We start from the raw sequence: 27,481 nt of genomic DNA, 5'->3' as shown, positions 1-27,481 counted from the left end.
CGCCAGTGCATCGCGGGGATGACATAAAACTTTGATCTAAATTCCAACTAGAAAAGCACTCGGAGAGCGCAGACCTCTGCCAAGCAGCTCATTCCCCTCGTAACTGTATTTACACCTTTGATATAGGGCATTGATCTCCTTAGGCCAAACCCCCCCTCACTACACAACACACATTCTCTGATATGCTTAAATCAAATAAGCATTCAGGTTTATACAGCTGGTAAATATGCATAAAAACTCTGATGTGGTCAAAATACTGACTTGCCTTATAATTGTGCACACAGTGTAAACAGCAGATGGTGCAGACACACAAATCAGGTAAAGTCGGTATCCTCATTAACGATGCATTAGTTCACTCACCCACATCGTTATTTATTTCCTCCATCTGCTATTGGTTAGAATGACCTACCCTAGATAAATGTCAGGTTTACGACACTGTAAAAGAGAGAATTCAAACCAGCACCAAAAGATTCAACGCCAATAACATGTATTTGACTTACGGCAAGAAACGAGAATAGTATTCTTTCTTTCAGCAAGAGGATGCTGCTCTCTAGCTGCGCTCCTCGAATATCAATATGGCTGAATGTGCTTAACTGATGATGGGACACAGCATTAGGAGGTGGTTAGAACCCAACACCTGTCTCTCATTGGAGAGGAGTGCAGCTCATACCCCAGCCGACACTGAGGTGGGGTTCTATCTGGTTTGATACATGCTATACCCAAACACATGTATAAACAAGTAAGGGACTAAATTGGATTACATCCCGATTACTTACCTCTAACTAGCCGCATGCCCCTTTCGATCTGTCTGCATGTTTGCTCTGGTCACCTGGATTATGACCTCTGCCTGATTCCTGGAACTCTCTCTTTGCTTGCCACCGTTCTGATTTGTCTGCTTATTTGGACTGACTGCCTGGTGACGAATAATAAAGCTTCCCTTCACCTGTCGTGCATTTGGGTTCTCACCTGCTGTGGCCCCTAACATAAGTTTTAGAGATGAGATCTGAAACGACATTTTCTTATCCCAAATTTAAACTGTTTTAGACATCATTTTTGTGAAATATATCAAATACAATCACACACAATTTTGGGAAATCTTCACCTTTTTACAGGCTTGATGACAAGCAACAGAAATTCCATTAATTTAAACCCAGGGGATTTTTGCTGTTTGGATAGGCTCCAGCAACTCCCGTGACCCGCAAAACGGAAAAGCGGTAGAAAGTGAATAAATGAATTAAAGATGTTATTATGGAAATCTCAGTCTGCCTTTCCCTCCCCTACTCAGATTAGATGGTTTGCTATGACAGACTGCAATACAAACATCTTTTTAAAACACAGAGAGCCCATTAAATCAATCAGTGTCTTCTTTCCAAACATCCTGAAGGGAACATGGCAGAGCAGTCAGTCTGTGCATCAGAAAATAAAAGGCATCATGTCTTACTGCTCATGTCATTGAAACTCTTCAGGCTGAATTCAAAGTAGATGAAGCTCGTGTGGAAATAAACTACTTCCCTCAGGTGACAAGGCCAACCGGAGCAAGCAGAGGGTTCACTTGGCTGCTGTTCTGACTCTGGCTCCACATTTAGATCCGTGTTCAGGTCATGTTTTGCATAGAAACATATCCAAAATGTTTTATATTTTTGACACATATTTTCAAAAGAATTTGTGATTCCAGAATTTCTAATAGCTATTTTCCCTCCTATATGTTTTTATTCATCTATATTATTTATTTACTTATTTTCAGGCGTGTTCTTGTGCTGCCATGATTAGTGCCTCCGTGCTGCCTTGTAGAGATGGCCTAAATTACGATCATGTTCCTGGTAACATTTCCAACTTTTCCTGAAATTGTCATCAAGATTCGTCCGTAACTGAGTCTTAGGTTCTGTTTACGGTTTCTGCCTGATAAAGGGAAGTTTTTTGTTGTCTCCGTCTCCAAAGTGCTTGCTCTTTCCCTGCAGGTATTTCGCTGCAACACCTGTAAAGTGCCTTGAGATAACTTTCTGTTATGATCTGGCGCTATAGATACTGTATAAAATGATTTGAATTGAATTGACTTGAAAATGTGCTCCTTATAGGCTAACTGTAAAAACGCTCTCTCTCTCTCTCTCTCTCTCTCTCACACACACACACACACACACTGTGGGCACACCCCGGCCCAGCTCCACTAGGAACCAGAAGAAAAGAAGAAAGGAAACTCTTCCCGTCTTTCTGAATCCAAAGGGATAGACGTGAAGTGCATTTACTTCTCAGATGGACTCACAGATCAAAACAGGAACGGTTTACCTTCGACCGCACAAACCTGGCAAAGTGAGTGCATTTGTACTTTGATCTTTCTCAATAGCCATGACTGTTGATACACATGGCACGAGACATGCCGTGGGGCTGCATATTATTTTCTAGCAACACATATTTTATTCCTGGCCTATAATGGTAAAGCAGTTAAGATGCAACTTGTAAAATATTTTTTCCTGCTTTCAGTCAAATGCCAGTGGAAGAAAATGCGAGACATTGCTTTGGTAGACGCCTCAAAAGAGACTCTCGACCTGGAATCCGAATGAACAAGTTGTAACACATATTTCATGCTCCACATTCCTGTGCACCACTGACCGACACACACACACACAAAGCACACACCCTGTGTGTAGTATCACTACCGTGGATGTTTGATTTTAACCATTAACTTAATCTCAATCTCAGAATTAATCTAATTCAAACAACCAAACATACTTAGAAAGAAACTGGGAAAAACTAGTACCATGAGGGGGAAACTGAGGCTGGGACACAACGGGACTTGACAAGGAACAAACCAAATACACTGAGTGAACAGACAAACATGTGGCACAGGGGAAGCAGGCAATAGGAGTGAGGTGGACACCATGAGACACACACCGAGGAGGGAAAATCGCAAGGCATGACAAGACAGGACACAAGAAGTCTGCTACAAAATAAAACAAGGAATAATCAAACTGAAGTCCTAGGACCAGGGCAGAGAGAAGGTTGTACGTCTAAAAAGTTCCACATGTAAAGGAAGCCGTGTTGCCTGAAGGTGTGTTCATATTTACACACAAGGTTAATTAATGATTGTTCTAAGTCGCAGGTGGGAGGAGTTAAACTGAATATTTAGGTTGTAGAAATGAAATTATGTAAATGATGACAAACCTATTGACCTATTATTATCACGTAAATATGAATATTTATGTGCTGTGGGATTACACAAGCTATTCTGACTGTAGTGTCAAACTGAGCAGTTATAATCCTTTTCTGTCTCTGTCATTAACCGTATCTCTCTGCTTCTTGTCAGAAATGGAAGCCATGGTTGTTGTCTCTGTTTCCCAAAAGTACCAGCGGAGTGGGCCGGCTGGAGTTCCAAGATATTGGAGGTACAGTCATCGTTTTGCTTTTGTCCCATTTTGGTTTTTGAGTAAGCTTCCAGGATAAGAAAGTTTTGCACTCACAATATCTCTCGAAACACAGATGTGATGTAATTAATTAATGTTTATTACCGTTTTGCAATCTTCCACACATCCAAAAGGTTCCACACACGCACACACACACATACATACGCACAAACACAGTCCAGGTTCATACAGTGAAATAGTTTGGAGTTCATCCTCTCAATAAATCCTGAAGCACCTCAAGAGGTGTAATGACATGTTCATGTGAGTATGAGTCTCTAAAACTAAAAAATATTCAACTCAATTCATTTTTATTTCTATAGTATCAGATCTTACCAGAAAGTTATCGCAAGGCAGGATTAGCAGGGAAAGACCTGCAGGGAAAGACAAAACCCAACTTGTCCCACAAGAGCAGGCACTTTGGCGATGGAGGCGAGGACAAACCTCCCTTTAACAGGCAGAAACCTTGGACAGAACCTAAGACTCATAGTGGGCGGCCATCCGTCTTGACTAGCTAGCGACAGGAACATCAGACTTGACAGCCACAGGTCCAGGTTCTGCAGCACCACGGACAGAAGGACAGAAGGACTGGTAAAGTCCAGCATCATATTACTGTCAAGAAGCCAACAAAACATATTGTGAAACACAATCCCACGAAGCACATCCCTGTGTCTGTTTGTGCATCATACGCTCTGCAGGTGGTGGTGGTGGAGGGGAACATGGGGTCAGGAGGCACCACCAGCCCCATTCGGACAGGAAAATTAAGGTGGTCCGGCTGTCTGAACTGATCAGTGTCCTCAGACTTCCCCCAAATGCCGAGGACTGTCCCATGGTTAGCTTGCCTATTTGCTTAGTCTTCCCATATATCAGAAATGGTTAGCCTGAATAAAAACTGCTACGTATCCTGATTGCAGGAGAACATGTCAGCATTTTGTGTGGAGACACAAGACAGAACCATGGTGTTTGCTACATTCAAGGATGACTGCGTGGACTGGATAGAAAAACTGTGTGTCAGCACATTTCAGGTGAGAAAAGAGCAGAACCTGCATCCGTTAATTTTGCTTATTGGTAGCAGTTAAGGCACTACAGGGCGCATGTAGGCAGCAGATCAGAGTTTTAGCTTGTGCTGTTTGCATTCTCTGCTGTTTACAACAAGCTGGTGATTCCCTCCTCGCTCTCTCAGCAAAGTAGTCCCTCAGGCCCTCGTCAGCTTCACATGGAGGAGAACCAGATATACGCCTCAGCAGATGACGGTAAGGACCCCGTCCACGCTTCGCACTTCTGCTCCACACTTATTTTCAGTGGTTTTCCTCTGCTGATCCAACATCCTTCACAAACTGAACCAATGCTTCTATTTCGGCAGCAATTGGCATTCATGATGTTACTTTTTTACTTTTTAACCATGAAGCGATCAGTAATTCTGCCATCAGTAATGCCATATGAAAGTGTTACTAACATTAAATATCTTTTGCCATGTATTTTATGCTGGACAATTATACTTGTTCATTTCCCAGGAGCCAGCCATTACCTTCTAAGAGCTACAGTACAATTACACTCCTTTGTACTCCAGTTTTGAAGTGCAGGATCTTTTGGTTACCATACCTGTGCATGTTCTCCCTGCGTCTGCCTGGGTTCTCTCCGGGTTCTTCGACTTCCTCCAATCACCAAAAACATACAACATGGTCGCTCTAATGTGACCGTAGGTACGGCTGTGAGAGTGAATGTTTTTTTTGTTTTTTTTGTTTGCAGTGTCACAGTTTTGGGTGGTGGTGCAGAGGACGGAGGCAGCTTCCCGTTGTGGTCTGCAGGGCTCGTACTGGCTGCAGGTGGGGAGCGAAGCTCTGCTATTGAGGGAAACGCAGAAGAAGAGCATTGTGCATCAGTGGCCGTACGAATTGCTCAGGCGATACGGGAGAGATAAGGTAAATGAGCTATTTTCACGCATACTCCAAACCCCATTACAGTTGAATTGCACTGATTTCATGAGTGTGCATTCGACCGCTGCAATGGATTGCTATATTTGTGATTTGTCTTCCCAGCTGGCCTTAACCATTGAAGCAGGTCGACGCTGTGACTCGGGTCCCGGATCGTTCACCTTTGAGACACACCAGGCTGAGAAAATATTCTCAATGATTCAGAGTTCCATCAGACAGAAGACTTCGTCTGTCAAAAATCAAGATCGGGAGAAAGTTCATGTCACCACCATACGGGCTCGTTCCCCTCTCCCCGATATACCTGCTGGGACCAGCATGGCTTCCATTCTGGACAACAAACTGAGGATGCAGGAGAGGAACGTTGCTGCCTTAGAAGACCGTGCACATCCTCAAGAACATTCAACTGGACCAGCTGAGTGTGCATCAACACAGCCAGCTCCTGTCACTCTCATGCCTCTCCCTCTGGTCCCCACACAGGAGAACCACCGTGGGGGGCATCTTGGCGGCCAGGCAGAAGCTGTATATGCGAACGAAACTGAGGGCATACAACCTGAAAAAAGACCACAATCATCCATGGCTTTGTACGTAGACCCTGCAAGCATTCTCCCACTCACCCCCCCCCAACTCAAGAAAAAAGGTCGCTCCCTCACCTCAAAATGCACATCCCTGCTTTGACGATCAGGCGGATTCCGTCTACTCTGAGGTGTTTGATAAAATCAGTCCAGTCCAAATCCAACAAACCGCCGCGTGCTTTGCAGAAGATGAACCTATCTACACCGAGCCCATGAGCAAGGAGGAGGAAGTGCATCGTAAAGATGAGAGCAAACCAGACCCGTTCGCCCACCTCTATGCTCAAGTCTGCAAAACAACCCCATCATCGAGCGCTTCTTCATCGCCTAACACCCTCCCCACCTGCCTTTCCTCCCCGGTTTCCACCAGTATGAGCACAACAAATACCACAGACTGTCTCGATGATGTCATCTATGAAAACCTGGGCGTCATTTAACTCAATGGTTATGTGCACATTGACAGTAAGAGACTGGGGGAGCGCTTTGTGAACACCTATACTGTAGAAATGACCACTTCTCCTGCATTAGTACACTTTTGCATGCCTGTGTTTGTAAACAAATTGCTCTTCATGCTTTCTGAAGAAAATGACAATTCGCATAGTCTTAAACAAAGCTAAATATGAAGTAAGCATGTTATGTCTGATCTCCCTTGATTTCTGAGCAAAAAACCCAACCAATGTAGGCGTTGGGGATCACGATGTAATATGGTGGCACAGTGGTTAGCTCCACCCGAGGACCGGGGCCTTTTCTGTGTGGATGCTCTGCTTGCATGTTCTCCCTGTATGGGTTCCCTCTGGGTTCTCGGATGTCCTCCCATCACTTAAAATTGGCCGCAGAGGTGAATAGATGGCTCTAAATTGATGAACATGAGAATGATTGCTCCAATGGCTAGAAGATAAAGACTTGAGCAATGGCACATAGAAGGTGGAGTGAATGTTCAGAGAGGGATGTGACTTTAGAATCACAAAAGAGGGATTCCCTGGAATTCCAACCAAAATCAAAGGTACAATGTGGGATGAATTTGGAGCGGAAGGTCATGAGAGGAGCGCTAAACCTTTTTATCTGGGTTGGTGGTCAGGAGCAGTAGCACAAAGGCATCTGCTAGAACTATGTGCATATTCCAGGAAGACGGGTGGCAGTCAGTAAGGGATGATTTAGCCAGGCTGGGCTAGTAGAAATAATGGGTGGGCAACTTGGACAATAAATAGCTCAGAGATGAGAGAAATGGATTCGTAGGCCGGAAGCCGAATACAACAGTCTTTCTATTCTAGCTGAAAAGCCTCTCCCTGTAGATAATGTCTGTCGTGTATATTAACGCTTGACATCAGTTCTTCAAAAATATTTGAGAAAATAATTTAATTTAAAGCTGAAGTGTATATTTAAAAACGTCACCGTTAGTCAATTCAGCAGCTTCGGTTGTTGCTGCCACAGCTTTGGCTTGCTCTGATAGACAGAGATAGACTTTGACAGATGAACTTTTCCGAGATATGAGCAAAGCCGTGAGCAATATTTCATGGTTTGGATCCAGATCCCCATGTGGACGGTGTAAATCTATAATTATGAGGGGGACTGAGCCGCTTGGCGGAGGTCTGCGCTCTCTGAGTGCTTTTCTAGTTTGCTTTCTCGCAGTAAATCCTGTCCAACTGTTCTGAGCGGCCTCTGGTAACCAGGCCCAAGCTTTTTATTTATCATTTGTCACATGTTTTTTTTTGTAACCCAAAGTCACACACATCGCCTGGACGATTACCATCATGGTCTTTGCCACGCGATACGTGAGCAGAGTATTCCAAATGATAATTGTATGAATAACAGTATTACTGTTAGTGGACAGCATGTACATAAGAGAGTGTTTAAAGAGGTAAACACATCTACTCAAAAATACATTAAATAAACCACTGTATTCATAGATTTTATTTCTGTCACATATACAGCCGTCAGAAAAATCATTAAAACTACAATAATTAAATTGTTTCTACCACTGTGGTGTAAATGTACTGCTCATCTTCTCCACCAGATGACGCTGGTTTTCCAGACGAGTGATGCCTAGACCAAAGTATTGATAGAGCAACATAAGATTCTGATCACAGTGCCAACAAGTGCATCTGTGGGCGAGTTCCTGACTCAGTGGTTGTTGGAGAATTTGGGATTCTACGGTGGACGTCATGCTCAGGCGTCCCATGATGCAACTGCTCTGAACGTTAATGAATTCCACTTTGTGGACTACGTAGATCTACTACAGTAGAGAGGTTTCACTGGTGTGGGGGATGTCATCCCTTCAGTAAGAGAGAGAGAGAGAAGGAAAACATTGCTGTGTTTACTGGGAGTCAAACCAATAATGATCTTGTCATTTTAAGGCGATGATTTGATCCTCATAATGCACTGAATATGCAGTGTTCAATGACCATGAATCACATTTCTTGACATCTATTTGGATCAGATGTCCTAGTCAAGGAAATACAGAAAACAAATACGGTGGAACCTCCGTTGTCGAACATAATTTGTTCCGTTCCACTGTTTGAAAACCGACTTTTTTCGAAAACCCATGAGAAATAATGGAAACTCGATGAATCCGTTCCTACAAACCAGATTAATTCCCATTTACCTGCCTACAGTTACATTAATATGTAACTATGTTTATTTAAACAACAGATAAACACATAAAAGTGTAAATAGGTCGATAAACAAAAGCATAGCAAAAGTGCATTTAACCCAATTTCACTCTTTTACATACCGTTTGAGCTGTGGGGTTGGGATGGAAGGGGGCGGGTCATTCCTTGGAAAGGAAGGGCAACTGTCCTCCTGGGTTTTTCTTTTTTACCTTTTCTTTCTCTTTCGCTCAGGTCTCTTAAGAAAAAGTCCAAATGGTAAATTTCTCCATACCGTTCTGCAGCACTTCTTCAATTCAACAGTTGTTCTCTACTTTCCTCTTCTCTTTTCCAGTAGTATTACTCCTGCCTCCATGACTAAAAAGCTAAAGAGAACAAAGCGAAACATTTGCACAGTCTGCCTCTCATGGCAGGTCGACTCAAACTGAACCGACTCTGGTTTGACTCCGCCTTCGTTCGCACCTCTTCGGTTCGCCTCGGCTCCACTAGTTTGAACTCCGAACATTTATTTGACTTCCGAGGCAATTTATACTCCATATTTTTGTTTTGTTCAAATACCAAGTTGTTCGACTACAGAGGTTCCGCTGTACTGAAGGTACAGCTAAAGTCCTGACCTGCGTATCAATCACAGATTTTGCCAGTGCAGTTAAAGTGACATGGACACCAGCGAATAGTCTGCACAAATACTGCAGGATTTCATTGCAACCTAGACAGACATATTATTGCTATTTGCAGTTATCTGTGAAGAACCTGACATTTATATGCTAAATCATTAGGAAAACTGTATGAAGCTGAGAACATTGGTTTGACCTACATGTTAATATAATCAACCACAAAAATACAAGATTGTTATGTGAAATGAAGACGCAAACTCACAGCGTTCCCTTATTGACAAGTCCACAAGTGTATTATTTTTATTTTATTTGTATATGCAAGCAAGTTTATGTCTTTACAAATAAAAATAAAAAAGCCACTGTCTGCCGAAGCTACTGGCACAGATATGTAAAAAATGAAGGAGTGAATCCAATAACGCCAGCTACTAAGCAACTAGAGTGAAGAACAAGGCAATCTATATGGATACAAGGCAATCTAACTATGGATTAATAGAAAAAACAAAAAAATAGATTAAATAAATACTCCCAATGTCCAAAATGTCCAACCTGGCAATGCATGGATCAAAAACGTGATGATGACTTTTAGGATGTGGAATGACATCATCAGCTTTTAGATCTGTGGTTCAGTTCATGATAGACTCGAACTGAGGATCTAATTTGTCCCGCTGTTGTGCAGCACTCAGGTTTAATCCGATCCATGCTCAGCCTTGGTGAGTGGACAGACAAGCAAGACACAGGATTGAACAGGTTGATGCACATTTCCATCTTGGACATTTGGGTTTGAGCGTAAATGAGGAGAGTAATTAGAACAGAAAGCCACTCACATCCTCTTCTTGATTCCATTGGCTGTTGGCCCGGACGGCTGTTAAAACACTACATATCAGATTTCACGTGACTTGGTTTAATTTAGGCTACATTTACACCAATCGGCAAAATAAATGATCTAATTTGATATTGACCGTCATGTGAAACCGATCTATTTCAAGTAGGTCTCTGAATTGTCCGTCTTTAGTCACTGCAGCCCACAAGCAGCATTGATTCTTGGTCACTTTGACTGTTTGGCTTAAATATGCCTTGGAAACAGCCTGAATTAGGAGGACTGTGCTTGTTGCTTGGTTACACGGAGCCCTACTTATGCATCGGTGACTCTTGTGTTCATATGTGGGCTGTTTTGAGCACACAGAAAATCAGAATATTTTCATTTCAAATAGTATTCGCAAACAAAAACTATTGAATTTGCACATCCAAATCTGGGGACGGTGTAACGGTAGCTTAAACGGCCAGTCTGTGTGTCCGTTTGATGACGATAACACGATAAAGAACATCATGATCACGTCACGTATGACTTGCCATCATAGATTCATGCGCTTGTATGTCAGAAAGTCATGGGAATGGATTGGTTGTTGGTCTTGATTTAATTAAACTGCTACAATATGTTGCTCCGGCGGCTGAGAGAGCAAGCGAGCTTGAAGCGACAGGAACCGCAATACTTTACACTGAAAGTGGCAAATGAAACAAAAACTGCAGAACGGCGCCAATGGGAAATCATATTTGTTTGTCTTATTTTAATCGTTAAAATTCTGACCATTAAACGCATAACCATGCCACAAACAACAACAAGATTCACTATCTTTTTTTAAAATCTAGTATAAGATCATCTTCGTTATTATGAATTCATTAATTTTCATCACTGTTATTTCTTCAGGTTATAGCCAATGCTGCAAGACTATACACAGATCCCTCAACGGGAATCTCAATGCACTTACACAACAAGAATAAGAGACAAGAGCTCACAATGGTCAATAAGTGCACAAAACGTCTTTTTTTTCTTCTTCTTCTCTTGTTTGAGGTTAAAAACACTGACAAGACATCCATTGTCAGGCAATGAAATGATAAAATACTGTTACTGTAAAACTAGACCCTTAAAAATACTGACTGTATGCAGCCGGGACATACCTGAACAGGACATGAGTCTGGCGGGGGGGGGGGGGGGTCTCCCGGGACTGACGGGAGGCGGCAAATTCAGCTGCATTTACACGACACAAAGAAAAGACTGCTTTAATTGACGTTGTCTTGGAAACGTATCCATTCCCAGTGGTTTGGAATAAGAGCATCCTTATTGCGTATGCAGGGCAATAATTCACATGGGCCTCATTATGATCCTCCGTTCACGTTACTCACATTTGTGCCTTTTAAATTACTATTCATGTTTTGCAGCAAGTTTGACCTATTTTTCAAAGGGACCTATTAGTTTTACAACCGCTTTAAACTAAACGATATATGTGGGGAAATCTACTCACTGATATGTGGCTTACATTTGCTTTCATAAGCCTGCTCCTTATACGCTTGTATTTGGGGTTTGCTGTTTACGGACTTGTCTTTCATGTCCGTGTGAATGCAGCTCGATTCAGGAGAGAAAGCTCAGGACATTGGGACTGAGCCACCTCCTCCAGACTCTTTCGCCAGTTAGAAATCATTCTCACGGCTGTTTCACATATATGTATATCTTTGTACAGAATAGGTACAGTGCTTAATACTGTCCACAAACAATGAAAAAACAACAACAACAACAACACATTTCTTCAAAATTAAATGACTTTACATTGAAGAAGTTTCAAAAAAGTTCAAGTTCAAAATAAAATAGTGAAATGTTATCGGTGAAAGGATTATGGCTCAGAGAGATGGTGGTGGGAGTGTGTGTGTCTGTGTGTGTGTGTGTGTTTGTGAGAAAGCTGTGACCTATACAGGCTGAATTCATCATCGTCATCATTGCAACAGTCATTACTCTGAAGACAACATGTTTTTCCTCTCAGGCATCTCTACTGGCAGATAGACAATTGTACCGGTACTATACTAATATTTTATAGATACTCAACATACTGTCGAATACAAACTCAGCCTCCTGACTGACATCCATGTTTGAGGTCACGGAAGTGATTTTTAGCATTCTAACTCGAATGAGTCAAACCTTCTCCTAGCAACAAGTAATACAAATCGAAAATCACGATGAAATAATGAATAATAAATAAAATAATTACATTTAAATAATAGCATCCGAAAAAAAAGTAAACCACGATTTGGTCATTGAGAAAACAAAGATGAGCCAGGAAATCCAAACAATTCCGTTCCGTGCTTCAGTTAATGCCCTGCATCTTTTAATGGGAGTAGAATTCCTTCAGCATGTCATCTTTAAAAGAAAAACAGTAAAAGTACCATTCTTACTCCTCAGATACTCACATACCATACTCTAGATGCCATGCCTCCAATACGCCACCCAATATTCACAGCAGTCTGTTCATCACGCTTATCGTCAACCTACAGGTGCATGGTATTTTTGTTTGTAAGAAAGGAACGTACAGAAATAAAACATGATTGGTGATTGGTATGCATGTGTGTGTACTGAAATGCAGAATCTGAAAGTGACACAACCCCCCACCCCCCCCCCCCACACACACACACACACCTTACCCCTTTAAATACCCCAATGCTAAAATTATGCATCAAACTGACAAAAATATGGAAAAATTAAAAAAAAAAAAAAAAAAAAGTGAGAAAAACAGAACTTTTCATACCGCTGAGAACACGATGCATGTCAAAAAGACTTTTGTGCTGCTAAGATGTGCTGTTAGGACAAATCGCAAGTTTGTACAAACTGGGCATGAGGGGTAAATCAAACAAAGCCTAGTTTCACTAGTTGCTTGAAATTGCCTTGTAATTCATTGCCGTCAAATGCTTTTACACTGAAAGAGCCAGAGTCTGTAATATGTAATGCAAGTAATATTAGGGGAATAAAAAAATTTATAATTGTGGTATCGAATCTGCATATTTTATCAATCAATCCATGGATCTTAAACCTGTGTATCATTTTAAAAGATAAACAGGGCGACTTGCGGGACAGACTGTTTGGAATGTGTAGTTAGAATATACGGGACAACTAATGAAACTGGACTCACGATGAGAAGGTCAGAGTAGAGGAATGCTTTGATTGGAGGAAGAGAGAAGGGGAAACGGAGGGGAGGGAAGGACAAGTTAGCAAAGCTACCCGGGACGTACACATTTCCTCTGGGACCAGATTTCTCTGCAATGCCAGTCATCGTAATGTGGCGAAATGACATGACACCACCATACAACCACTGTCTGCACAACACCAATGTGTGTGTGTGTGTGTGTGTGTGTGTGTGTGTGTGTGCTGTTTTGTGACATTGTGACTTTGTCCTGTTGGATGAGCTCATAGACACCAAACTCTCGTGTGTGTCTGCTGAAGATTATTGGCTTTAGTGCTCTGTGCAGCACGGTGACGCAGCTTTTAGGATAATATTGGTATTTTTTAAAAACAAGCAGCGCGTCGGGTCAAAACACAGACAAACTGATGAGACGCTTAAGACTACAGGACAAAAAGTAAATTCAAATGTGACTTTTCTTTACGTTCTTCTGTTTATTTGTTTGGGTTTTTTTTGTATTTTTTAAGGTGTCTTATATGTTATTGTCATATTTTATATATTCGGGGGGTGACGGTGACGCAGGTGGTCGAGAGGTCGGCGGTTCGATTCCCGGCTCCGGCACATGCGTTCACTGTCGTTGCGTCCTCGGACAAGACACTTCACCCACATTGCCTGTGTGAATGTAGTGAGTGAATGTTGGCGGTGGTCAGTATGGCCGATGGCGCCAATAAGCAGATCAAATCTGATCTGTTTTTGTTTTACAATTCTAATCAAGTGACCATGTATTGAAGCTCTGAGTTTTGGTGACATCATGGAGCACTGATTAGGTAATTTAGATTATAGATAAGGAGCAACAATTTGAAGTGTTGTAGATCACTTGAGCCAATCCTTTGCTGCAAACACAAGGACGATGATGGTGTCTGTGTTTTCATCATTTCATTGTTGATTTTCAATCAATCTACTCGTGTTGATATTTATGTCTTTGAACGTGTGCTTGTGCTGCTTGTTTCTGATATTCTCCTGGTTGTGTCAGGCCCTGTGTGTCTATGCGTCTATGTGTGTGTGTGTGTGTGTACTGTATGTGTGTGTGTTTGTGTCTGATAGGTAAGTGTCTGCGTCATTTCGTGTGGACGTGCGTTTATGTGTAGGCATTGAGGCGTTCTTTGGAGCGTGTAGAGTGGATGTCGTGCAGCTCCTGCTCTTCCTTTGACTTGATGTCCTCATATTTCTGCATCCGGCTGGCATCCTTCAGATAGCCCCAGTTAGCGGCTAGAGCCATCAGGAAATGGACCTAAGAGAGGAGAACAATAATTAGCGTTGATGGAGATAGCAGACAAACTGATTGCTCGATTGTTCACGGCACATTTACACACACCTTTAGGTCAGATGTTAACTTAACAATTAATGTAATTCGACCAAAAATGACAAAATGTGTTCCTATATATTCATTTTTGCAATTCAGGTTGACCTTTGTTTTGAAGGCCTCGGCAATCAGTACCAGTTAACACTTCCAAACCCATTTGCCAGTCATACATATTGATAATGACCCTCACCATGGCAATTACAGCAGCTCCGGCTCCTGCCAATGCGCACACGAACAGATGGAAAGTCAAGTCCAGCTGTAACACACAAGTTTCATCCTTGTTGAAAATGTGATGGGAATTGTCACTTCAAACACGAAACTAAACGGCAAGAAAGCAACGAGTCCCCTCGGGTTTCCTCTTACCTCATTAGATTCACACATCTTGAAGAATTTCTCAGATCCTGTGCACACCTTCCTCTCCTCAGAGATGGGCACAGCTCCTAATAAACCACAACAACAAAACAAGCTCTTCAAATGAGCAGCCACTTCACCCATCCAGTAGTTTTCAAGAAAGCTTATAAATAAAGCAAAGTGAAATCTATGACACAGATTCTGAGTACATTTAAATCAAATGACAGATTGACAACTGGTGAGTGCAGTGATGACTACTGAGAACTACTGAGAACAATATGAGCAAGTGTACTTTCTCAATACTCTCTGTAGACAAAATTACCAAATTTAAATATTGACACGTATGGAAATTAAATGCCATGCACGAATTTATTTGCTAATCTGGACAGTGCTGCATGAAAATAGCTCTTTGTATGTGTTTTTGATGGGGGCAAAAAAACAAGAACATGGTGTACAGGACTGTTAGCGGAACTGCTGCGTCCATTGCAGGCATGTGCAGAAGTGTAGACATAGAATGAGTAGTATTTTCATAACAACAACGCTGGGCACACAATGAATGATTACACCGAGACTTTTTACCATACAGTAGATCAAACGTTCAGTTAATGTGTAATTTTACACAATTTTATGTCATGTAATTGCTTAAAGATATTTCAAGGTCAGACAATGTGATTTATTTCAACATGTAGGTCTTGTGAAAGTGATTTTGGACTTCATTTTCAAGAAAGCTATTTATACATCACCCAAAAACAGAAAATACAGATTAAACATTTAATCAAACCACGCTCGGACCCTGAAAGCCAAGAGACAGCCACGCTTTTCTATCGACTGAATTGATGTGAAACTGACGTGTGACCAGGCAGCTCCACAGAGAGCAGCCGTTACACATTGCGACAGTAAATCTATGATTTTGTGCATCCATCCATCCAGTGTAGAGCGATGCCACGTGGTCACGGTACATACCGAACTGACGCAGGTCCAGACAGAGGTTGACTCCCTCCACTGAGCTCGTGTTCTGACACATGGACCAAACATTGAAGTACATGAAGACTGGAAGGCTGGTGAACGCAGTCACTCCAAGCCACACCAGGAAGAACAGGTAGGCCAAGAACATCAGCTGTCAAAGCGGAGACAAGACTTAAGATGTGCCACAGACCAATGATGGGCTATTGAATGCATGCAAAGAGCTGCATGATTCCCTTTTTTACCTTTGTGTCATATTATGTCATTAACATTTGTTTCTTATGAATTATATCGATACTATATATCAGTGACGTACAGCCAGGTGGCTAAAAAAAATGAATGAAATAGTTATATTTATACAGTGACTTGTTCTAAAACGTATTTTCCATTTAATTTAAACAGCTTTAAAAAACTCTTCATTTAAAATTGCTGAATTTTCCCAAGTATCGTTCACACAATGTTTCAGTGGCCACACATGAACTAAGAACTTTGAGGGCAGGTTTTTTAAAAGTGCTAAAAATGGGGCATTCCCTAACGGTGGGTGGTATGGCTTTCCAGAATTTACCACCCTTGACAGATAAAACCATTCGGCCAACGGTGGTGCGCCTGTACGGAATATCACAGTCACCTCGGTCAGATGCTCGGGCGGTTCTGGCCGCAGGGCCGCAAGAGGAGCGGAGTTTGATGAAGTCACCCAAGGGGGGGGGCTATACTACTAAAAGTTTTGAAAACTATACCAGCGCTCTTAAAATGGATAACGTTTTTCAAAACTTGCTTGACGCCAAACTCAGTAGTTAAGATACTGAAAATGTAAATCCCAATTAAAGGCACTAATTATATAATACAATTTTTACCAACAGCTCATTCATTTCGAAAATATTTTCTTCAATGTAGTTTTTAATAGTTACTTTTATGTAAGATAGTTGGAAACATCACGTTTTTATTTTTGCCAAAGAAACTTTTGCAGTGGATTAGTCTTCTGTTGATTATTTATAGCAGCAGAGCAGAATTAGTGCGACTGACACAACAGTAGTTTCGGCAGTATAATTTAAGATACCGGTACATGACACATTTCCCATTAAATCAGCTGTTAACAAAGGTTTCTTACGAATGCGGTCAGGCAGCGTCCACAGGCAGTGATCTTGAACTCTCCGTAGAGATCCCTGATGGCTCCGGTGGAGAAAAAGCCCTCCACCAGCAGTAGTACTCCAAATACAAAGAATCCCGCTGCAAGGCCGTAGATGATGTACTTCAGGATGTCAATACTGTGGAGACAACACACAAAACTCTCACGGAGTCAGTCACTAATGAGCAGTTGTTGTTTTCAAGCTCGACTGCGTCTTGGAGTGCGACCTGTCGACTTAGTTTGAGTCTTCAGCTACATTATCATTATTAATTGCCATAAACAATCGGGGGGGGGGGGGGGGGGGGGGGGGGGTTCACTGCTCGCAGGCTATGTCACAATACTGATATCAGAATTGGGTATGAAAGGGACATGTTCCAAAGGTGCAGTCATTCACACGCAAAGCGGAGTCAAACAGATTGAAACCCTGAGTGCATAGAATGTACTGAGAAGTTTTTAGAAAGGGTGGGCGGGGTGCTAAAATTAGATTGGCCACCACATTTATTATTAGTGTGGAAGAATGACTGGCTACCTGCCTTAATAATAAGAGCTATAAGACGGGATCTTAGCTAGAATTGACTGGTTAAAGGATGTATTTGTGAATGTATTTTGTCTAATTCTGATTTTGTCTAAATCTGTTTTTATGACTTGCAGAATAAAAAAATGGAGGAAGTTTTGCACCAATCAAACAAGACATTCTAACCCTGACTGATGTGGTTATGATCGGCTCCCTGCTTCATTTCAGATGTGCTGCAGCTGTGATTGGCTGGCAGTACACAACAAGGCCATCCTTGCTCCATATATTCTCCATCTGTAGTTATTCTGACGCCCAGCCTGATTGATGATTTGTTTTCTTTGGTTGTGTTTTTCGGTTTGTTCCTGACGACAGACCGTTGCATGTTTTTTTGTGAGTGTTGTATTTTTGTTGTTAGTTTTATTATTATTATTAAAGAACATTCTAATCACATAACCATAATGATATTGAGCAGGTCTAATTTTGCTGCCAAAATGACCCCGCCGTCGTGGTAAAGTTGCGGCCAACTGGTGAAGCGGAAAATTCGTCTGGGACGCTCTTTGTCCGTTATATATATTTTTTGTATATGTATTTACGTAGTAGAGGTAAATTCTTGTCAGGGATGACTTTAACACTTTTTCATTTTCAGTTATATTTAGTATTTTTGAAATTATTGAAGTGTCAAATTCGGTTTGCTCGCTGATGCTTCACAAAGTAGTGCACGTATACGATTACTGCACCTGAGTCAGCTGACACCATGACTTGGAGAAATTTTTAATTTAATTCTTCTCGTGTTAATTCATGAAAATCCACAGGTGTGGTCTGTTCACCTCAGATGTTAGTCACTCACGTGGTGAACACATCAAGTGTGTCCCCTGTAGCTCTGATGACTTCAAAGTAGTTCTGGAGTATGATGACAGTGCCGCTCAAAGCCTCGTGGCCACACCCACAGAACAAGGCCACGCCCATGTAGAGGATAACGGTGGCGATGAGAGAAGCCCACGGCAGGCTGCCCACACACCGCTCACAGCACTCCTTACAACCTAAACATACACAGAAAGACAGAATTGAAAGGCTGGAAGTACCTTTACCATATTCGGCCGATGCTATACAGCAGTCACCTGAATGTTCTATCCATTTTCTTCCGCTTTGCGGGTCATGGGAGGTGCTGGAGCCTATCCCAGCTTGCTATGGGCGAGAGGCAAGGTACACCCCGCATGTGAGGCCACCACCCATAGACAGCACGTCCCACACACACTCACTACGGGCAAATTTGGAGTAGCCAATTCACCTAAATCGCATGTTTTTGGGAGGTGGGAGGAACCAAGAGAAAATGCACGCGGACACGGGGAGAACATACAAACTCCACACAGATAGGATCTGAACCTTGTACCTTCTTGCTGTGAGGTGACAGCGCTAACCACTACACCAACTTGCTGCCCTCAACTGAATGTTATGTACTATTCAAATCAATCTGAAAGCTGATAGTAAAAAAAAACAATCACAAACATCACGATAACGTAAGACGTGCCACTTTAAAAAGAGGGGCATCCTCGAAGCCCTTATCCCAATAATTACCTAAACTAGTAAATGTTAAGAAATGAAATCTGTTATGATTTTATTTACAGGTAAAAAAATAAAAATAAACTGCTTCGGCACAGAGAGACCAAGAAACCTGCATTAAAAGACAAGAACTTTGATCTTTATGTAAGAAAAAACATGAACATAAAGGACAGAAACAATTACTGAGAGGACAACTTCAACAAATGTGTGCGAGTAGATACTGGTGTAATAATCGTTCAATAGTTATTACAAGTTGTGGGGCGGCACAACTAAAACAGTGAACCACAATAGCAAGCCCTTTGGTGCCAGGAAAGCAAATCCTCCCTTGAACAGGCAGAAACCTTGGATAGAATCTGTCTGGACCGGCTGGGTTGAGAAGGAGAGAGAGAGAGAGGTAGAAAGACAGAGAGACAATGACCAAGCAGGAGCGACAGAGACAAGGACAGGTAGGAGGAGAGTCAAATACAAAAAGGAGAGCGAGTGATAGAGAGACAGAGAGCAGGAGCACACAAAAGTATAATGCTGAACAAGCTACTGACTAAAGAGCTGCTATATAGAACTGTAAATGCTAATGCTAGTGATAGGAACATCAGGGTTGACCTCCACAGGTCCAGGTTCTGCAGCACCACTAATAGAAGGACCTGCAAACTGAGAGAAAGAAAGAGGGACAATCAGAGGGAGAGAGAGCACAAGACTAAAGGGGAGAGAGAGGGATTACTGACATATATGTATAACATGAATAACCAGATGAAGAGGGAGGTTATGCTACCAGTGTTAGCAGAAAATAAAATCAGATTATGGGCCCAGAGGATGTTAAACTATAACAATCAGGATTGGCTGGATTGATTTCCATGCTGGGAGTGACAGACTAAGAATATGACTTTCAAATAAGGTGAAGTTTAATTTAGGTTGACGGTATATTTGGAGTTCTGAGTTATAGATGGCTCCAACTCCACCTGTATAAAGATACCATTTATAACCTTTCGGTTGATGCAGATCACCATGATGATGGTGTAAATCCAATTACAAAGGGGAATGAGCTGCTTGGCGGAGGTCTGCGCTCTCGGAGTGGGTAGCACTGATAGATGGTGCTGGGCTGAAATCTACAGGACCTGGAATTTTATCCCACCACGAAAACCATGCAGTACGGGTGAATTGATTATTTTAAATTCACCATAGGCACGAATAAGCGCGACAATGTATTTTATGTCTCTCTACATGCAACGGTAAACTGGTGTCTTGTCCAGAGTGTACACTGCCTGAGACTGCCATAGTGCTGCTCAGGTTTAATTGACCGGCCATGTTGTCATGCCAACAGGGGTGGGGCAGGAGCCAGCTGACCCACTTTTCCCATTTAGCGTTGTCATGGAAACAGCAAGGCTCCAAACGTTACAGTCGCACTCGTGCACATTTTCCCCACACACAGTAATCAAGGCACGTGCACAGAGGAAACGCTCTCACACAGCATCCATTTGCACGGAGTCCGTTCTCATCGTCGTTTCAGTTTGGACAATGTCAATATATTTTCAACACAATATGAGCCGGTAGAAGCAAAAATAATCTCTGCTGCACGTTTTAAGATGCGGCAGATTTGCAATGAAAAGTATTTAATAAATATGATTAAATGATTGTTGCTAAGAAGCTGCATCCAGGGAGGAGAAGTATAAAAATGTGTGACATAAATGTGTTTCTAAGATGATATTTTACACTCTGTGTTTGTGTCCTACATCTAAATCTAAATGCTCATGAATGCACAGTTGTGTTTCTGACAGTGTATGTGCATGTTTGTGTGTACGTGTGTGAGTATTCTTGCGTTTGCGAGTGTGTGTGCCCTGAATTTCAGCCATGTTGTAATCCCCATAATATTTCCATATTTGGGATTTTAAGGCGAGAAAGACCCAGTGATCTCGTAAAAAGTGGGACAGGCTAAACACAAACATCTGTATATGGCATTCACGCAGGCGCGGCTATTTGCTCTGTTAAACAAGAGAGAAATATTCTCTGGCACGTCCGTCACATCTGCTCGGTGTGACCCTGCTTTCAGCACAGGGCGCTAGTGGTGAATTTGCCAATCTTGGTGTTATCTGGCAAACGCCAAACGTCCTGCACGGTGTTGGGCTGTGGACGTTGGGCCCTCATACCACCCTCATGGAGTCTCTGAGCAGTCACATGCACATGTGGGACCTGCCTATAATTTCCACCTGTTGTCTTTTCGCCGTCTATAGAGGCATGTTGAATGACATGAAGAAACGACAATCTCAGCTACCAAATGTTTTTTCCAGCGATTTAATGAAATGGATTAAATATAACCTGTGGAATTATATTTTTAATACTTTTCCTTGATGCTGCACGTAATTATAATACTACTATTTTGAATTTACACGTAGCATACACAACAAACTGACTAGGTGTCCAGTATGTTAATGTTTTTCGTTTTCGCTTGTTGTGCAAAATAAATGTTCAGAAAAAGTGCGAAGCATTTTTTGACTAATGCAGTTTATACTGCAGAGTGACGTATACTCAGGAAAATACGTTAAATGTGAAAATCCATATTTTTTTGTATCCAGACAGGTATCCGGATCGCTCTCAAAATCTGATGGGATGTAAGTAAGACCAAGATCCATCTTTAGATTTTTTTCATCGAGATCCATCCAGCAGTTTTTCCTCAATCCTGTTAAACGCAACGTGTACCCCCATTTTTAGAAAAGGCGCGACAGTTTCCGCAATCCGGATCTGATCTAGATGTAATTTGGTGGTAAGATAGAGGTCTCTACCCTACATGACTGTGCCAAATTCCAAAAACATTGGTTAATAATCAACCAAGATATTGAGGAACAATTGAATGCAATGTTAATGATAATTTCTAAATGATCCATTATCCAGGATCTGTTCTGGATCATCACGAAAAGACATACATCTGTTCCTGGTAAAAGTCCCAACATTGTCTGGAAATTTCAGCAATTTTTTGTAGTTATTTTGATAACACACAGACAAACAAGCAAACCAATGCCGGTGATTTCATAACCCCCGCCTCAGCAGAGGTAAAAACAACAGAGTGTGCTGCCACCGACTAGTGGTAGGTAAGTTGTATCACTCTGAACACCTCCACACCTGCAAAACATCATCCATAATCCCAGATCAGACGACCACGAGAAGGCCTTATTGACCTACAGCTGATTACTTCTCTGTTCCTGCTGCAGCAAAAATAATTTCATTTTTCAGACATGTTCAGAAATCTGGTAACACGGTAACAAATCTCAAAGCACTTGAAGACTTTTTCTTATTTGTACATTTATAAATCTCATCACAGACATGCAGAATCACAAGTCTCCCCGGTAACTAGGGATTATTTTAATTCTTCAGAAATGGGATTACACAGACATGGATTGAATACATTTACTGGAAGCACTGGAAGTAGAATGGACCTATTTTTTAACATGATTTTCCTTTTTTATCAATGGGAGGTAATTAAATTACATAGAGAGAGAAAAGAGAGTCTTCTTTCTCTCTCCAATATCTGTTTCTTCTCTCTCTCTCTCCCTCCCTCTCCATCCTCCCTCCGCCCCTCTCTCTCTCTCTCTCTCTCGCTCTCTCTCTCAAGGCCTGATAAATCAATTTGTATTGACTTACTTATTGTCTCTATTAAGTGCCTTTCTATTAGTGGTCAGTTTAATGAAATGGATATGAAGCAGATGTCCGTCAATGATCAGTTGTGTTAGTCCAGTCAATTTTCCCATCCAATTCTGCACAAAATAATTTAACCAAATGAATCATGATATCTTTGGTAGAGGTATCATGCATATAATGTATTTCTTTATAAACAAAAAAATTCTATGCAATAATCCTCTTAAATTTTCCTGAGGGCAAGCTTTAAAAAAATCTACTACTGGGTTCATGGCTGTCGACCACTGATATCAATAATATTTGTGTATTTTGTTAGGATCATCATTATTATTCTCAGTGTCAGCATTATTAGCAATGTTGTTATTGTAGTATTTTTCAGAATAAATACTGGAAACTGTAATTTCTACAGTTTTGTTTCTCTGCAGTGTCTCTCTTTATCTCTCTGCTTCTTTCCCTCTCTTTTGCACTCACTCGCCTAAATAGGTCAATGCAGAGGACCGCCCACCTAGAGTCTTGCATCTCCTCAAGGTTTCTGCCTGTTAAAAGCCAGTTTTCATCGCCATTGACCTGCTTTTTCTAGGAAAAAGATAGATAGAGAAACTCTGGTAGAAAAAGAGCTGTGAAGGAGGTAAGGTCCACTGATTCCAGATATGCACCGTCTTGATTATTTTAAAAGGGCATAGCATCCCTACATGCCATAGCTCTTGTCAAAAAGGTGATATGGTGACAATATACACACCGGTTCACTGTGTTTCTGATTTGACATCATTTCAAAAAATATAAAGTGAGGAATTGTTTGCGTATGACATTTTCTTTCTGGCTGTAAAATCTGAAGTAGATTATTACACCTCGGGACGGGGACCCAGGTCATACCTGTAACGGTGCATGAGAGTTGCATGCAGTCAAGTCCAGTTTTAGTTGCAGTTGTTCCATCAATTCTTCGAAGTTTTAAGGCGGCAAATCTAAATCAGACCTCTGACATACAAACAACTTGGCCAAACAAGCATTTGAATAATTTTTTTCTCATCAATATTATCACAATAACAATTAAAACCTCCTGCATGATTATCATTATCTGTCCATTCATACAAAAAAAAGAAAGTGCTAATTTCATCCTATTTATTACAATAAAAAAAGATAAAGATGTGGGTGGATGTCCTGCAAACTAAAAAGGTGAAGGCACTTAAAGTTTGGCCGACAAAACTATTAACTATTTACATCAACAGAATCAGAATCTGTCAACTTGTAGGCACGGAAAAATTTAAATGTCTAGATTTAAAAAAAACATTATTAAAAAAAGGAAATGGAAAGAGTGAGACTGATGTGTGATGAGAATTAGGTTTAATGGAAGGGTTGAACAAGAGGAGTGGGGGTGGCGGCAAGGGAAAAGAAATGTCTGGATTGAAAAATCATGTTCGCTTGAAGCATCATGACTCCAAATTCTGATTTCTGATTGGCTAAAATAGGTTCCTTCCCGAAAAAAACACATGCATCCACCTATCACAGAGCTGAAATCAATTCTATAATGGTGTTAACATACAGTAGATACCAATACAATGCAAGTAATCATTTTATTATCGTCTTTAGGCATCTGAATCTGTGTAATCGTCGCCTCTCTGCGATTTGATGGTGCGACAAAGAAAATGGACACGCCCATTTTCATGACTAACAGCAACAATAATATAGGAGGATCCAATGAGAAATATGAATATGTGTGAAAACCACAAGATTACAGCTGGAGGTTACCTTGAAATGCAACGCGCAAGATTAGAAGTAGGGGGGAAATGGATGGAGGAAAAGAAGAGGTAAATAGACGGGGAATGATGGAGGACTACAGGGAGAGGAATGGCAGAGCAAGATGGAGGTGGCCGAGCGATGAATCAAAATAGAGGTTTAGGGAAAGCGAGACAGAAGAAGGCGGGCGCCTGCTGAGACAAAGAAATGAAGTGATATAGAAAATCCATTTTTAAAATATACAACTCAGAATGAATGAAGAAAAACACTGAAAAAGGGAGGGGACCAGCAAGAGAGAGATGGAAAGAAAAATGGAGGGAAAGGGTAGGTAGCAGCACAGACAGCAGATAATTAGGGTGACATGCAGAGGGTGAGGAAGAGAGAAAGAGAAAGGCGTTCAGACAAGCGTGACGCTTAAACAATGGAGCCTGACAAAGACGATCACAATCACTGCTCCGCTTATCCCACATTTATGTTTTTATTGAAAGGTTTGGCCCCACACTCCCTACTTCTTTCACCCTCTTTAACCCCTTTCTTCTCCGCTGCCACTCCCACCTCCTGCATCCATCCATCCATCCGTCCATCCCATCTATCTGTCCATCCAGCCTCCAAAACAACACCCACTCTCATCATCAGCCATCCATGCAACCAAACAATGTGTTAATTGTTTTGCATCCGTTCATCAGAGCATGTCATAAAATAGTCTTGCATAATCTTGAGAATTATCAGAGGCAAACACAATTTCTTTTTGATTAAAACCAGACTGTCTTTCCAGTTTTTTTTCGTAAAGGCTTAACGAGGGAAATGGGGAAACCTGTGAATCAAATGTTCAGACCAGAAAATGCCCATTTTCTTTTTGCTGCAGGACATGCACACCATCTCCGATCTACCCACAGCACACACAAAGGAATCTCAGGATCCTCAGAGGGATGGATGAACAGAGCAATGGCACGTTTGATGACAGAAAAACAACAACTCGGTCCTACCTTTCTGGCTTTGCGATTCATCCATGTTTTCCTCCATTGTGGCAGGTTACAGTCCCTTTGTCTGTTCTTGCTGTGAAGCTGTTTAAAGACCCTTGCTAGCTCTGCTCAGTGTGCTTGTGTGTGTGTGTGCGCCCGCCTGTGTGTGTGTGTGTGCGTGTGTAGGAGGCTGTGTGTAAGTGTTTTTCCCTCCCTGCAGATAATAGAGGCGAAGGGAAGTCCCTGTTTCAACACAGCTCTCTCTTCCCTCATTCTGCCCGTAGGCTTCTCTCTATCCTACAGTATGTAGGATATAGAGAAGCCTACGGGCAGAATCCTACAGTATGTAGGATATATACAGTATATCCTATACACTAGTATGTAGGATATATACAGTACCGGTATATCCTATACAGGATACCTTTGAATAATGTGTGCATCTAGAATGTATCAAATCTGACGGCAAACAACAAAAGCCAATGGCAGATTTCTTTTTATGTGCAAAATGTAAAGCTATTTTTACATAATTACATATTGAAACTAGAAATCGTTCATAGGACGTACATCACCGCCAACACTGCTTGATCATTAATACTGTCAAAAGAAAATAATCCCAACCCTAAAATCCAGCAAAAGTTTCTCTCTCAGTGAAAAATCAGCAATGATTAAAAGAAATCACTGGCGAGCCGGCCATCAAATAAACACAACAACAACAACAACAACAAAAATGCAGCCATTTTCATGAGTTCAGGTGAAAGATCTAAGACTGTGTATGAACACCAAAGCATTATTAACCACATTTTGTTCTCACATTTAATCCTCAATTAATCTGTGATTGATGCCGGTAATCCATCCAACTGACAGATGAAGCATATCAAGATGCCGGTTCAATATGTTTGTACTATTTCATCTCTTGTGATCTGGATCTGCATTTGTGCATAAAGGTAGAGCATCATAAGTTAACTACGCCTGGCAATTTTGATTGGTTACATTTTTTTTTTTTTTTAATCATACTAAGTCAAATGTCCACCAATGAGGTTTGCAGGATATTTCCACCCGCTTTGTTGTCTTTGCTCGGTTGGCGTGTCTTTATTCTATTGTTTTCCCACCACTGACATCAATTATGCATAAACTGCTAAGCAGATTTTGACTGATGGCGTTTAGACTATTGTAATATTTTTATTCTCATGTCTGAACAAGGAGTCGTCTCGACAGCAGTTATTGCAAAACTCTGCAGCGAATTCTGACCCGTGCAAATAGGAGGACTCACATATCCCCTGTTTTAAATGAGCTTCATTGGCTGCCAGTATCTTATAGGATCATGTTTTTTTTACATTTGGTTTTAACCTTCAGAGCCTTGCATGGTCAGGCTCCCTCTTAGCATCAGTGATCTAATCCAGTCTTATTTGAGGTCTGTGGATCAGCGTCTGCTGATGGTCCCACGGACCAGACGAGACCGATCTTTCCAGGCTGTTGCTCCCAGGCTTTGGGACGATCTCCCGCCCCCTCTGCGTTCAGTTGACTCTCTCAGCATTTTTAAAGGCCAACTTAAAACCTTCTTTTTTGCCCAAGCTTTTGCTTTGTTTCTTCAGACTGCTATGATTTGATGTCATCTTGCGTGTTCCTTTTTGTTTTGTATTTGTATTTTACACACCCTGGTGTGGCCACTCCTCCAAGAATATGAATGAAAACACACACACAAAAAAATATTTCACTCATGGTCAGTGATGCTGTGAATCCATTTATTTTTGGGGAAAGAAATGCGTGAACTCATTTCCAAATCACCACAACAAAGGGAAATACCAAAACCACCCTGTTTAAACGTTTACACGCCCCAGTTCCTAATACCGTGTGTTGCCCCCTTTAGCATCAATGACAGGAGTCTTTTGCGGTTCTGTGTATGATCTAATGGTAAAGCGGCCCATTCTTCTTGGCAAAAAGCATCCAGTTCCTGTAAATTCATGGGCCCTCTGTTATGAGCAGCGCGTTTGAGCTCTCACCGCAGTGATTCCATGACATTGAGGTCAGGAGACTGAGACGGCCACTCCAGAACCTTCACTTTATTCTGCTGGAGCCAGTGGCAGGACAACTTGTCCTTGTGTTTTGGATCATTGTCTTGTTGGAACATCGAAGTGCCACCCATGCGCAGCTTTCAGGCTGACAAACATAAATTCTCCTCCAGTATTTTCTGATAACCTGCTTGCATTCATCCAGCCATCAATTTT

General features: G+C 41.6%; 2 protein-coding genes across 2 annotated transcripts; one reads left to right on the top strand and one right to left on the bottom strand.

Moving 5' to 3' along the window:
• Window positions 1-2,250: 2,250 nt before the first annotated feature.
• On the top strand, window positions 2,251-6,436 carry LOC137907067 (docking protein 1-like). Its single transcript, XM_068751377.1, is given in 8 exon segments — window positions 2,251-2,307; window positions 3,302-3,380; window positions 4,094-4,227; window positions 4,310-4,420; window positions 4,579-4,648; window positions 5,145-5,317; window positions 5,435-5,953; window positions 5,955-6,436. Coding segments are annotated over 8 exon segments (1,524 nt in total). The 3' UTR covers window positions 6,336-6,436.
• A 7,761-nt stretch (window positions 6,437-14,197) lies between these two features.
• Window positions 14,198-25,317, bottom strand: gpm6ab (glycoprotein M6Ab). Its single transcript, XM_068750704.1, has 7 exons — window positions 25,281-25,317; window positions 18,224-18,416; window positions 16,845-17,001; window positions 15,737-15,890; window positions 14,786-14,862; window positions 14,613-14,678; window positions 14,198-14,350 (listed from the first exon to the last, which is right to left on the bottom strand). The coding sequence occupies exons 1-7, from the start codon at window positions 25,315-25,317 to the stop codon at window positions 14,198-14,200; spliced, it is 837 nt and encodes a 278-aa protein (XP_068606805.1).
• Window positions 25,318-27,481: the final 2,164 nt, after the last annotated feature.

Source organism: Brachionichthys hirsutus, chromosome 17 (assembly GCF_040956055.1).
Source record: "Brachionichthys hirsutus isolate HB-005 chromosome 17, CSIRO-AGI_Bhir_v1, whole genome shotgun sequence".
Lineage (NCBI taxonomy): Eukaryota > Metazoa > Chordata > Actinopteri > Lophiiformes > Brachionichthyidae > Brachionichthys > Brachionichthys hirsutus.
This window is presented reverse-complemented; position numbering and strand designations above follow the sequence as displayed.

Excerpts from the sequence above, each read along its gene's own strand:
- gpm6ab (XM_068750704.1), bottom strand. The coding sequence starts at position 25,317 with ATGGAGGAAAACATGGATGAATCGCAAAGCCAGAAAG. Across the intron at positions 15,891-16,844 it reads GACGCTGCCTGACCGCATTC|CTGATGTTCTTGGCCTACCT; the intron begins GTAAGAAACCTT and ends CCGCTTTGACAG. Across the intron at positions 14,863-15,736 it reads TCTGGACCTGCGTCAGTTCG|GAGCTGTGCCCATCTCTGAG; the intron begins GTATGTACCGTG and ends GTGGTTTATTAG.